Here is a 14,177-nt window from a genome sequence, read left to right as displayed (position 1 = left end):
GATTACCCCCGCAACTTTCCATTCCCCGTCCTTATTCCCCAGCATCTCGGCTCTCCCGGGAGTTTCCTCAGCGTTTTGGCTGACTCACCATTTGTTGAGCTGCACCCCGCAGGCCTGCAAGCCTTGTTGACGCCCAGCCTTGTGACCGAAGAAAGTGCCCGGAGACAGTGACAAAGACATCAGTGGCTTATTGGACAAGGGATCTTACACGTCCAAAGCACAAGGGTCCTAGAGCCACAACATACCACCTTCGGCAGAGAGCAGGAAGGACGTAACAATCCTCACTCGGGGGGGAGGAGGCTACCATTTATAGGGGGAATTGACGTCAGGTTGGCTCATCAGTTACCAAGGAAACCAACAGCTGGGGCAGTGGGTAGGCAGTTACTAATTAAGCCCTATAATTAAAAGGATTGGATAGTCATGTGAGTGAAGCAGGGACTGGTCGAGCAGGGGGATGTAGAGAGAGCAAGAGAACAGCCATCTTGAATGGCCTAACCCTACATGGGCCCACTGAGCTGGGTGTTTCAACAGTAATGTGGACGAGCAGCCGGTAAAATACCAGAGGCTACAGCTTAGCTCTGACAAAAGTGCAGCTGATGAAGTCCACCACGGGGTGCAGATACTTCTGCGGCTGCAGTACAGCACCAGTGACCAGCTCCCAAAGAAACTGTGCAGTCATCCTGGACTTTGTATTGGGAAGACAGTGTGGTCCAGTGATCCTCTGCGTGAAAGCCATTGTGATTCTTCTCAGCTGTGTTGGTGGAACTGAGAAAAGCAAAGGTTATCATTGCAACACGAGTGTCTGGGCTTGATCATAAATAGAACTGGATTCTGTTGGAATGTGAAGTTAGACAAAGGAAACACCATATTCTGGGCTATAATGGGGCCTGAGGGCATCATGAGGGATGTATTTGACAGTTTAGGAGGTGGTAGTTAGTAGAAGCCAGCTTGCAGGAAGGAACAAAGTATAGGACTCCTGAAATAAAAGTCACCATAAATAAGGAGGGTTTGTCTAGCCACCGGGATAAGACTTGACAATTAGGCTTTGTGGGGAGAGGAGAGCTAATGTTCAGTTCAACCTCCATGCTGACCTACATCTCTAGGGGGCAGGGCACATGAACCTCTTAGAATAGAGAGGGCTGTGTGTTAATAATGGAAGAGCTCAAGCATTAGGGGCCCATGTTCTCTACTATGGGATCCTCCTTCAAAAAATTGCAGGATGGAAAAGAGAAGACCTTTCCCTACCAACTGAGGAAAGCTGGCATTATAGATTCCATAATATACAGGGATCATCAAAACCCAGGAGCAAGTCAGCACCTCCAGTGGGGTGGCCAAAGGAGAGGATTGGAGACCTGGGGTGGCTGGTGTGTAGGCCTAGGCGAAGGGTTGATGGAAGAGATAAAGTCACAGGGATCTAAAAGCAAGCAGAGATGCCAGCAGCTGCCCCACAGTCACTGGAAGTTAGAGTTTCCTTGGGGATGGTTGCAACAGTATATTAGCAGCTCAGGGATCCAAACTGGCCACTAGAGCCATGGAATGGACAAACACTGGCTAAAAAGGTGGAGAGATTCGGGCAACCAAGTTAAGGGGAGGTCATCCCATAAAAGGCAAGTGGGAGGCTGTCCTACATCTAGAGCAGGAAGCAAAAGAGTGGACTCTGCAGACACAAGCTGCTTTTGCAAGACGTGGAGGTCATTGTACAACTTGCTGGTCTTCTCTGGACCTTGGATTCCCGGACATCTGTGAAATACAGACACTGATGCTGCCACTGAACTCACAGGGCTGCAGTGAGGTGCAGATGAAATCGTGGGCTGAGGGTGCTCTATGAACTCTAAGGTGATGTGTGTGTAGTTTTACAAACATCAGTGACAGGTGTCCAGGACCCAGGTGGGGTGAAATTGAGTGTGTCAACAAGGAAGTAAATTGCCCCGCTTCTTGATGCGAGTTCTCGGAAAACCAGGGCTGGGAGGCTTACATTACAGGGCGTGTATAAAAAGCCAGTGCCTGCCCAGGAAACTCTATTTGCCTGGAGCTTCTGGAGCCCTAGAGGAAGCAACAGTGAGTGTCTCTGTCCTTGCCTCTCATTCTGTTTTCCCAATGTCTGGTGAATATCTTCCTGCCTGTCTGGGTGGTTTACCCTAGGGGTGTTGAGGAAGGCAGGTCTGTGCAGCTGCTCCCGTCTTGGAGGGTAGCTGTTGCAGGTGAGGGCACAATGGAGTACTAAGGAGCGCTCTTCATTCTGTTCCCTTTGCTCGGTGGGAGATGTGTTTCCTGGGCTGGGAGAGGTTGGGTGAGTTGGATGTGACATCCAACCAGACCTCAGATGCCATTGTCTGGAAGCCCCTGTGGAAAATGCAGCTCATCTTCCTCTTGGAAGGAGGTACTTCTCTGGCCAGGAAGCTTCTCCCCTCCCACTACCTCAGCCAGCCTGGTGACCCCCTGTCCTTTGCACAGGTCCTCAGGCTTTGTTCCCAGCCTCTGCAACTCCCATGAGCCCTTTCCATGCTCGTAACTTTACAGTTTCTCTCTGAGAGAGGAAAGAAGCCCAATGTTGGGCCCAGGTCCTGCACCCACCCTGACCTCACTTAATTCCTGAGTCCCTTTCCGATGGTAACCGGATGCGCTCTTGGACATCTGCTCTTTCCTCCCAGAGACTAGCCTTCCCCGGACTGTGCCCGTTTCACACGTACCCTTCCTCCATGAGGCCCCTGTTCCAAGTCCTCTCAGGAGGCCTGGACAGGACTCTAGGTGTCCCATGGACTTTCCTCATGGAGCCCGGGAATAGCAGATCACCTGGCAAACATGCAGTCATTCACCCATCCAGTGCTCGGGACTCTGGCTTTTTCTCAGGCAGCCCTTGAGCCCACCAGGACTAGTCCATCCAAGGCAGCAAGTGAGAGGAAACGAGTTTGCCTTGTCAGAATTAAGTCAACCAACTTACTGGTACAGAAAGGGAGAAGGAGGTCCAGAGATGGGAAGGGGCCCGCCCGAGAGCTCTCAGTGAGTCTTTCCTGATGTGACAGATGGCCTCAGTGAGGAATTCTACATCCTTGCCACAGTGCCCATGGCAGTGCCCAAGGGGAGGCACAAGAAGGGATGACACAGACCATCTAAGAATAGGTTCATGCTGCTGGTCACCCCCGTCAGAAGTCCAGCTGGTCAACTCATGTCCTCTCAGGCCAGACCTTATGCCCACCTTGTCCCTAAACTGCTTTCAGAGCCCCGCTGCTCTTGGCCCCAGAGCAGAGGAGAGGAGGTTGAGGAAGTGCTTCTCCTCACCTCCAGGAGCTAGGCCAAGCCCTAAAATCCACATCCTCGCACCAAAAGCATGGCCCCTTTCTTCCTGTTCCTCTGCCTAGGACATGCTTCTCCTCCCTCTCTCCACGCTGATTCTGCTCTCACAGCCCCCAAGGTCTCTGGGGGAAGAAATGAAGACCTATTCCCAGAAAACACTGGCCAACGCCTGCACCCTGGTCATGTGTAACCCTCCGAAGAAGGGCCTGCCTGGTCGTGATGGACGAGATGGGAGAGAAGGCCCCCAGGGCGAGAAGGGGGATCCAGGTAGAGCTGGGACCATGGGCTTGTCCTGGTGGGAAGGGGTGGGCATTGAAATTGTAACCAACCCAGAAACTCTGGATTTTCTGCTGTGTAAACCTTGGAGATGGTCTTCTTCATCCCGCATGGGTGGGTTTCCTCCAGATATCCAGCACACTTAAAACACAGCCTTACTGGTTGGCAAAGACGGGCTGCCCCGAGCCCCCAGCTCCATCAGCAGCTGCCCTGATTCCTCCCCTAGGATCTTGACTCCACCCACCCAAGAAGGAGCAAACAGTGAGTAAACGACTGGTATTTGGGGTCCTCTAGAACCGTACTCCAGAACTTAACTGTTGTTCATTCTGCTTAAATGGTGCCTCTGCAGGATGTTAAATATTTTTAATATGCAATTAAACTCTACTCCATGAGGGGTGGGAAAGGATGAGGCTCTGTGGCCCCATACTCAGGCCTGGTCAAAAGGATTTTCCCTAAATACATTATGGAGAGAGGAGAGAAGGAAAGGCAGCTGACATTTCTTTGTTCAGCCCCGTGCTTGGGTGTTCACTTGAGTGGTTTATTTAATCCCACCAAAAGTCTTACAAGGGATGTATTAATCTCATTTGATAGGTAGGAAAATTGTGACACAAAGGTGCTATATGAAACCCAACGTGGAAGATGAAAAGGACATGGGCTTCTGCATCAGACACATCTGTGCTCGACTGCTAGCTCCAGCTCCACAGCAGGGAGCCCCCCAGAGACAAGCCACTCAGTGTCTCTGAGTCTCAGTTTGCTCATCTGTAGATGGGAATAATACCTACTACACAGCAACAAATAATTGAGCCAGGGCTTCATTTTCCTGTTGAGTCTTCAGGATAAAGTTGCATCTTCTTGCTGTACCAATCAGGTGAATTCTCCTGAGGTTTCCAAAGGTACTGATTATTAAGGGAATTGTCCGAGAAATACTGCCCCACAGGGGAGGATCTGGGTCTTACTGGCAAGAAGTGAGAATTCAATGAACCAGCAACAAGAACAAGGGGACCACCATGGCACTAGGCCAGGGCTATGCAGGGATCAACTGAGGTCTTTATCTTTCTGGAGTTTGCATTTTGGTTGGGGAGGAAGAAAACGAGCAGCATTTAAGCTGGGGAGAATAGGTAACATCCCCAGACTTTGTAGGATAAGGGACCATTATCGGTCTGTCCTTAACAGACAGAAAGTAGTTCCCAACATAACTGGGCTGGGGCTTGGAGAAGGTTGCCTGGAAGTGAGCTCAGGAGAAGGGTGGTATTCAAGGTGCCAGCTCTCTCTAGCTCCCAGTGGGGCCCTGAACTGAATCCCGGGGCAGGGTGTGGGGTAGGGAGCCTTTCCTACAGTGGCTTTCTGAGCAGCATGGATGTGGCTGAGCCCCCCGCTTCTTGTGCGTTCCAAGCCTGGCCTTGGGTCGGTGCTTGGAGAGAGAACACTGCACAGCTGGACCAAGGACCAGGCTCCTCTCTGGCTCCTCAGTCCCAGGCACTTTAGTTATTCAACTGTTATGGGTCTGAGGATTTCCTGGAGATCAGAGCATCCCCAGAATCTTGACCCAGTAAGTCTGGGTGGGGCCAGAGTCTGCACTGGTGACAAGATTCTGATGCACGTGGTCCCAAGAACCTGCTGTAAAGGACAAGATGGGCCTGAGAGGAGAGACCCTTGGGCAGAGGTAGAGGGTGGAGCTGGGTCACTTGGTGATGCTCCAGACATTTCATGCAGGGCCAATAAGACCCGGACCCTGCTTGGGGGGCTGAATTTCCAAGGACAATTCCCTCATTCCTCAGCACCTCCAAGACCCCCGCCCGAAAGGATTCGGTGAGAGAGTCCTCCCAGGGGCGCACATCTCCCTTGGAGTAAAACCTCACACCCCACAGCAGTCCCCAAGACCACCCTCCACCCCTGCTGATCTCTCTGATCTCATTTCCTTCCACTCCTCCCACTCTCCCTGGGCTCTGACCACACTGGCTTGTCGCTGGTCCCTAAGCACGCTTGGCCCCCTGCCTCCTCAGGGCCTTGCTCTTTCCACACACATCCCCATGGCTCACTCCTCACCTCCTTCATGGCTTTAGTCACAGACAGAGTCCTTCTCTGGCCCTCCTACTGGAGAGAGAACACTGCACGGCCCCACCAATACTCTATGCTTCATTTTTCCTCTGTGGCACTTATTCTGATCTTATAAATTATCATATGTTGTACATTTTAATTTTGATTATCTATTTCTATGCAGTTGAGTTTAAGTTCCATGAGGAAGGGATTTGGGTTTTGTCTGTTTTTTTCACTAATAAAATCCCAGCATTTAGGACAGTGCTTTGTACCTAGTAGAAGCTCAGTGAATACTTGTGGAATAAATGAATGTAAATTGCCAAGACAGGAGGAATTTTAATAGTTACGACTGGCCAAATCGGTGGTGCATAAAACCTCACTTCGGGTGGCAGTAAGGTACAGGGCTAGGACTTCGGGGGATGCTAGGATGCAAAACGAGTGCTTTGGGAGGCATGGTTCTTGCTGCTGAAAAGGGTGCTCTCATGGCCTCCACAGTTTCTGCACAAGGATGGGCAACCTCTAATGCTCCCCTCTAAGGAGTGGCTTTTTTCCCATGTACCTGCTGCCACCCCGGCCAGTGGGGAGCCCAAGAGAGGCTTGGCCCGGGGCCAGGATGTCTCTGCCTGAGCACGGCACACTGTGGGATTGGGATGCGGGGCCCATCCTCTATGCTTCCATTTCACGCCTAGTGAGGATTGTAACTAAAAGCAGAACACGATGCCCAGCACAGAAGCTCTGAGCCACCCATCAAATGCACAGTCTCCCACCACCAGCACATGCTTGGCCCAGGCAGGTCCTGGCCTTTCTTACCCTGGGGCACAGTTTCCAAATCTGAAATGTCACCTCTCTTCTCCTTGAAGTCCTGTTTCCTCCGACTATGTGTGTGTGCTGGGGTTGGAGGTGCTGGGATGGGAGGAGGGACATCTCATAAACTGTCTTCCTCGCTCGTTACCCATGCCTCACAGTTTAAAATTCAGTGACAAATCCCTTGCAGACCAGGACCTGGTGCTAACATTTACATCCTGCTCAGTGCTAAGCAGAAAGTTATGTTCCATAGTTCGTTTCCCAGCGAACAAATAAATGAAACAATGAGGAAATGAACAAATAAGTGAATGAATAAGTTAGCAGCACCTGACAGGTGTCATTTCTTCTCTTGTTTTTTTGCACATGAATGCTTTATTCACAACAGCCAAAGGATGGAAACAACCCATGTGTCCATCAACGTTTATCCGTGGTGAATGGATAAACAGAACGTGTTGTGTTCATACTCTAGAACATTGCTCAGCCACACAAAGGAATGAAGTGCTGAGACGTGCTACAAATTGGATAAGCCTCAAGAACGTCACTCCGAGTTAAAAAAGCCAGACACAAAAGCTCATATATTGTATGTATTTACATAAAATGTCCAGAATAAGTAATAGAGACAGAAGCAGAATAGTGGTAGCCGGGCCTGGGAAGAAGCAGGGACAGAGTGATAACGGATATGAGGTTTTCTTTGGGGTTGATGAAATATTTTTGAACTAAATAGAGGTGGTAGTTGCACCACGTTGTGAATGTGCTAAACGCCAATGACTTGTAAAATTTAAAAAGGTTAATTTTAGGGAATTCCCTGGCGGCCCAGCGGTTGGGACTCAGCCCTCTCACTGCCGGGCCCCAGGTTCGATCCCTGGTCAGGGAACTGAGATCCCACAAGCTGCACACGCAGCCAAAAAAAAAAAGGTTAATTTTATGTGATGTGAATTTCATCTCAGTGAAAGAATAACCAAACTCACAATTTTACACAGAGTGTAAAATTCTTAAATCGAGGTAGATCTCATATAATTTCAGACTTGGGCAGTCTTTCTTGAGGTAACAAGTTTAAAATGTTTGGTCATTTTTCCAATAAAAATAATATGTGTAAAAAAAAAAAATAAGTGGTCACTAAAGATAAAAGGAAGAAAATTAAAAATACCTTAATTGTACCACTTAGAAACAGCAACTGTTAACACTTTTGTATGTGCTGTTCTTGTGGTTTAGCCAATGTGTTTTACGTGTGCACACGCCCTCCACATTCATGGACATATTTAGGAAACAGAATCATATTAAATAGAGTGTTTATAGCATACTTTTATCACTTAATGATGCATAATAATTTGGTCTAATTTCTATCGTTTTAAGAGCATGTTACATAGCTTTTTCTCTTCTTTTTATTACAGTATAATTGATATATAATATGATATTACTTTCAGGTGAACCACATCATGATTTGATATTTGTATATATTGTGAAATGATGACAAGGCTTATGAAAATCCATCCACACACAGAGCTACAATCTTTCGTGTGCGTGATGAGAACTTTTACGCCTTTAACAACTTTCAAGCGTGCAACACAGTATTATTTACGATAGTAACCTTGCTGTACATTACATTCCTAGGACTCATTTATTTTATAACTGGAAGTTTGTACCTTTTGACTACTTTCACCCGTTCTGCTCACTCCCCAACCCCACCTCTAGCAACTACCAATCTGTCCTCTGTATCTATGAGCACGCTGTTTTGTTCATTTGTTTTTTAGATTCTACATGTAAGTAAGATCGTATGGTACCTTTCTCTGTCTGACATATCTCACTTAGCATGATGCCCTCAAGGTTCACCCAGGTTGTTGCAAATGGCAAGATTTCATTCCTGTTTACAGCTGAATAATGTTCCATTGTATATACGCCTTGTATTTTCTCCATCCATTCATCTATCCATGAATACCTAGGCTCTAGGCCACCTCCACTTGGCTACTATAAACAATGTTGCAATGAACTTGGAGGCATATAAATCTTTTTGCGTTAGTGTTTTCATTTTCTTTGGTTAAATACACAGAGGTTGAATTGCTGGATTGCATGGTAGTTCTATTTTTAATTTTTTAAGGAACTTACATATTGTTCTCCACAGTGGCTGTGCCAGTTTACATTCCCACCTACAGTGCACAAAGGTTCCCTTTTCTCCACACCCTCCAACACCTGTTATTTGCTGATTTTTTGATAATAGCCATTCTCACAGGTGTGAGGTGGTAGCTCATTGTGGTTTTGATTTATATTTCTCTGGTGATTAGCATCTGGTGTCACTTCTGATATAAACTTTGGTTCTGGGAAGGGGGAGGGCAAGGAGTCCATGATCAAGGGCAAAAGCTGACAGGCTTGCCTGCTATAAATACTGTGGCCTTGGGGCAGGGGAAGGTGCGTTGTATGGAAAGTCAGGACAGGTCTTGGTTTGATCTGCCTCCAGCTCTGGCAAGCCTGTTTCTTCACCTGTAAAATGGGGATGTGGATGCCCATTTCCTGGATCACCACTGGACCGGGTCTTGTGGAGGTGAAGTGTCTACACCTTATAGAAACCTGAAGGAATATCCTCCGGCTCCTCCGGGGCCTGGGGCCAGGTTTATGCCCATTTTTTCTGCTGCCACAGGTTTACCAGGACCTGTAGGAGAAGCAGGGATGCCTGGACCAGCTGGCCCAGTTGGGCCCAAAGGGGACAATGGCTTTGCTGGAGAACCCGGGCCAAAGGGAGACACCGGACCACCTGGTGAGCAGCTGGGCATGGAATGCAGATGTCTGCAGGTGGTGTGGTGTCGCTAGGACATGCCGGTAGGCATGCACAGATTCTAACCCAGGAAGGAGGCAGAAGGCTGTTCTCAAGGTGGCGCTGGGTTATTTCAGGGAAGACTGCTGTGGGGCAGCACCTCTAGGAGGATGCTGCCTCTCAGACTTCTATTATGCACTCCCACTTCCAAGGAGATTCAGTGTCACTAATTGGGCTGGTCCTTTTCCCCAGGGCCTCCAGGACCTCCAGGTATGCCTGGTCCAGCTGGAAGAGACGGTCCCTCAGGGAGGCAGGGGAACATAGGACCTGCAGGTGCACCAGGCCCCAAAGGCGAGACTGGACCCAGTGGTAGGTGTCTGGTATGTGACGGGTGTGGGAAGGAGGCGTGGCAGTCTGTGATGGGGCCTAAGGCATGCGCACAGTGCCTGGAAAAGCCCGGACCATCTGCCGCGGGTAGGCCTTGCCAGGGTCTCTCTCCACAGATTCCCACACTGACCGTATTTCCCCGATACCCTCCCCAGAGGAGGCCAGGCATTACGGAGCACCGTCTCCCAGTTCATTCTCTCACCTGGAGCTGTGGGTGAAAAGCTCCACTTCCGAGGCAATGCTAAGTGCTGAGCGCACTCTCAGCCGTGTTCGTCCCAATTTGTTCCTTCCTCAGGAGGAGTGGGTGCCACGGGCATGCAGGGCTCCCCAGGGGCAAGAGGCCCCGCAGGTCTTAAAGGAGAGAGAGGTGCCCCCGGTGAACGCGGAGCCCCTGGAAGTGCTGGGGCAGCAGGTGAGTGATGGCAGCTGGGCTGGGCTCATGCTCCCCTGTGCCCACCATCACCACGCGCCAGGTCAGAGCTAGCACTCCAGGGCGACAGCCAGTGCTGGGCTCTGGGAACTGTCTGTCTCTAGGGAGAGGGTAGGGCGAGTAGCAGGGACCGTCTATGTACAGGGAAGGTTGGTTGTTGGGTGACAGGGACAGTCAGTACACAGAGAGGATGCAAGGCTGGGTTCAGGGCACAGAGGGACATATGTATATGGGGAGGGCGTATTGCTGGACGATAAGATAGTCCATGTACTGGGGGAGGTGAAAATGCTAGAAAATGTGTTCAGAACTCACCCAACTCTTCTTCTCTGATCCCAGGGCCTTCTGGAGCCATGGGTCCACAGGGACCTCCAGGTGCCAGGGGCCCCCCGGGACTGAAGGGGGACAGAGGTGCTCCTGGAGACAGAGGAGCGAAGGGAGAGAGTGGACTCCAAGGTAAGGAAGACCTGGGGGCCCCACAAGGGCACGGGTGGGGACGGAGGGTGGGAGGAGGCCCTCCCTGGCCCTCCTCTGAGGTGTCCCCCTTAGTTACAGGTGGGGGGCTGGAAGTCAAAGCGGACGCTGGTCTTAGCCTCTATGACTCGCTGGAGGGCAACCTGAGCAGTTTTTCTATCTGATCTTTGGGACGAGCACACCTCCCTTCCCAATTCATCAGATAGCTTTGAACTTCAAATAACCCAGTGGATGGGAAGTACTTGAGCTACATGTATTCCTCTACTCCCACCCCCCAAAAGGAAGTGTTATCAGGTTCCTAGAATTTGGAATTACAGTGTCACCTGGTTCAGTGTCAGTGTGGTGCAGGGACCTGCTCAGGGAACAGTGTTCATAGCAGAAACATAGGAAATCCTGTGGGCAGCACAGGCCCACCTATGTCAGCAGATGTGGGCTTCCTAGGGCTCCGTCCCAGTTCTTTACCCCCACCCCCAATATGTGTCTGCAACTGGGTACCCTTCCCTTGAGGCCCGGGCTCTGAGCTGATCCCAGGCTGTGCTGGACCTTTCTTCACTTGACCTCTCTGCCCTGCAGACATCACTGCTCTCCGGCAGCGGATGGAGACCTTACAGGGACAGCTACAACGCCTCCAGAATGCTTTCTCTCATTATAAGAAAGGTGAGTTCCTGGACCTGAACCTGAACCAGACACCAACGGTGGGCCTCATCCTAGGTCTGGGTCTTGGCTTGGAGTTGGCTGGGCTTGGGTCTAAAATTGAACTTGGCTGGGACCATGTTTAGGACTGGACCTGGAACTGGGGCAGGCAGTGGGGCTAAGGATGGGCTGGGACACAGCAGTGCAGCCACGTACTCCAGGAGCTGCAAGGAGATGCAAGGGAAAAGGAGGAGAATGCAGTTCTTGTCACCAATGCAGGAGACCTTCACCCCTGCCTACTCTGGGCATGTCCCTATGATAGACAAGGGGACACCCAACCCACGATGCATCTCTTCCCTCTGTGGAGCCAGGTATGCAAGTACCCAGAGATGCAGCTGCACAGCCCAGGCAGCAGAGAATCCAGACATAGTCCTGTGAGCAGGGGCTGGGATGCTGCTCATGGGGTTCAAGTCTGGTGGGGCCCAACCTTGCTGGGTGGCCACTGAGTATCTCATCCTAAAGATGCCCCTGGGTCTGGCAGGGGCAGGCTGCCTCCAGTCTCTGGCCAGTGCTGGACTCTCCCTGCATCTCCTTGGGTGTTTAAAGCAGAGATTCTTCCCTAAGCCTGGAATCCTAAGGAGGCAGAGGCCTCCTGGAGTGCACACCTGACCGCCCGGTGCCTTTGGGACTCTCTGCCTCAGTCCCCAACTGCCCCTCCCCCTTCTCTGCTTTCCCTGACATCAGCTTTGAGTCCACATCATTCATCAAACCTCATGATCCAAAAAAAGAAGAGTTTTCTGAAGGAGTAGAGCATAAAGGGGTGGGATATAGGGTTGGTTCCTAAGGGCTCAAGCCAACTAAGTACCTAAGTAGCAAGGATGAGAGTTTCCAGCGTTTGACGTTCTCCTCCCTCTACAAACATATTTGCATACCCGTTCCCTTGCTCATATGCACACTGATGTAAACAAAGGAGAACATGGGCATAGGCACCGGCCACACGTGTGGGTACTTAAACACCATCGCTCACTCCACACCATCTACATACATGTGCACACAGGCACACGTATGCACACACACATATGCACACCCATCCAGATGGACCTTAACTCCACCTGTGTACCTCCAGATGGATATATGGGCATATTCACGCATGCACAGGCACACCCACCCAGATGCATGGGACATAAACCCAGTTATGGCGCATGAACTTGCACTGACCTTGTCCAGGGCTGCTCTGGGTGCCATCCTGACCCCGTGGAGAATCTGGCCTCTGAGTCCTTGTTGAAACTACTCAGAGGAGAAGGGCAGTGGGTCAGGGTGTAGTCTGGGTTCCTACCCAGTCCAGTGAGCCCTCTTAGGAGCCCTGAAGATTTCCATGCATGAGCCTAGAAGTCACAGGGATGGGGATAGGATGGAGTAATAAGAGATACTTAACATGTCACACAGGCGATGCTTTTATGTAGCGTACACCTGCTTTAGAAATAAGGAATGGGAAACCCTGAAAAGGGAAGTGACTTTCCCTTGCCCACCTGGACCGTCATTGTCAGGTTGGGGCTGAACACGTGGCCTTCTGACTCCCAAACAGGGGTCTCTCCAGCGCCGATCCCACTCCTGCCCCCCATTCCCACACACACCTCTCAGAAGCCTTCATCCCCTGCCCAGCGGTCCAGGGAGGCTGACTGGCTGGGGCATCACCCGTAAGCATATCAAGAGGCCAACACTGGGCTGCCCCCAGTGCAGAGATTAGCATGTCGCTGCTCTCAGATGCCCCACCCTCTCCTCTCCTTTCCCCTCACCCCTTCACACAACACAGACCCCCTTCTGACAACCCCACATGCCCAGCCATCATGCAGGGGTGAGAGCGAGCCCCCTGCATGGTGTTTCCCACACTCTTAGGAACTGCCCTGGGCAGCACCGTGTCATTTCCCTGGCCAAAGTCATTCCAATCTACACAGTAATTGAAAAACCAATTCTGGCATATGACATGGGGAGGAACAGAAAGTGCACGTCTAAGCTTTAGTGTCACATCCAACAAGGTTTGATCCTCACTCTACGTTTGACATCTGTGTGACTTTGGGCCTCTTACGTAAGCTCCCCGAGTTCCAGGGTCCTCACCTGTAACTGGAGACCACAGCACCACTCACAGGGCGCATCGTGGAGCCAGGGCTGCTCTGGAACCAGTGCCTCGCTTCCATCCTATCTGGTGCCCTGGTACCCTGGATGGGAGGCTGGGGGGCTCTGGTTGGAGCACAAAGGTCCAGGTGCTGCCACACCCCAACTTGACTCTCCTCTTCCCCTAGTGGACCTCTTTCCCAGTGGCCGGGGTGTCGGGGAGAAGATCTTCAAGACGGGAGGTTTTGAAAAAACTTTTCAGGATGCACAGCAGATATGCACACAGGCCGGGGGACAGATGGCCTCCCCACGCTCTGCAGCCGAGAACGAGGCCTTGAAACAGCTGGTCGCAGACCGGAACAAGTCTGCTTTCCTGAGCATGACCGACAACAAGAAGGAAGGCACGTTCACCTACCCCACAGGGGAGCCCCTGGTGTATTCTAACTGGGCCCCCGGGGAGCCCAACAACAGAGACACAGAGAACTGTGTGGAGATCTACCCCGATGGCACGTGGAACGACAAGGCCTGCGGAGACCGGTGCCTCGTGATCTGCGAGTTCTGAGCCCCCGGGGAGGGTGGGGCACTGCCCAGAGCTGTGTGCTGCCCATGTCCCAATAAAAAGGTGACCCTCAGGCCTTCCCTGGTGGTGCAGTGGTTAAGAATCCACCTGCCAGTGCAGGGGACACGGGTTCGAACCTTGGTCCGGGAAGATCCCATGTGCTGCGGAGCAACTAAGCCCGTGCGCCACAACTACTGAGCCTGCGCTCTAGTGCCCGCAAGCCACAACTACTGAAGCCCACACGCCTAGAGCCTGTGCTCTGCCACAAGAGAAGCCACCGCAATGAGAAGCCCGTGCACCGCAACAAACACCCAACGCAGCCAAAACTAAATAAATAAATAAAATTTATAAAAAAGAAAAAAAAAAGGTGACCCTCTGCTGGCCAGGGCTTCTCCACAGAGCCATGGGTGAGCCCAGCAGGCAGGGCT

At 51.2% G+C, this 14,177-nt stretch overlaps 1 protein-coding gene across 1 annotated transcript; it reads left to right on the top strand.

Moving 5' to 3' along the window:
- The first annotated feature begins 1,923 nt into the window (after window positions 1-1,923).
- On the top strand, window positions 1,924-13,916 carry SFTPD (surfactant protein D). The gene is made up of 8 exons (XM_060034703.2): window positions 1,924-2,058; window positions 3,360-3,561; window positions 9,044-9,160; window positions 9,410-9,526; window positions 9,840-9,956; window positions 10,311-10,427; window positions 11,019-11,102; window positions 13,379-13,916. Exons 1-8 carry the CDS (start codon window positions 1,939-1,941, stop codon window positions 13,750-13,752), a joined length of 1,248 nt encoding a protein of 415 aa, XP_059890686.2. The 5' UTR covers window positions 1,924-1,938; the 3' UTR covers window positions 13,753-13,916.
- Window positions 13,917-14,177: the final 261 nt, after the last annotated feature.

Source organism: Delphinus delphis, chromosome 16 (assembly GCF_949987515.2).
Source record: "Delphinus delphis chromosome 16, mDelDel1.2, whole genome shotgun sequence".
In the NCBI taxonomy this organism is placed as follows: domain Eukaryota; kingdom Metazoa; phylum Chordata; class Mammalia; order Artiodactyla; family Delphinidae; genus Delphinus; species Delphinus delphis.
The sequence above is the reverse complement of the archived record's forward strand: the minus strand, read 5'-3'. Positions and strand labels throughout refer to the sequence as shown.

Excerpts from the sequence above, each read along its gene's own strand:
- SFTPD (XM_060034703.2), top strand. The coding sequence starts at position 1,939 with ATGCGAGTTCTCGGAAAACCAGGGCTGGGAGGCTTACATTACAGGGCG. Across the intron at positions 3,562-9,043 it reads GGGCGAGAAGGGGGATCCAG|GTTTACCAGGACCTGTAGGA; the intron begins GTAGAGCTGGGA and ends CTGCTGCCACAG. Across the intron at positions 11,103-13,378 it reads TTTCTCTCATTATAAGAAAG|TGGACCTCTTTCCCAGTGGC; the intron begins GTGAGTTCCTGG and ends CTCTTCCCCTAG.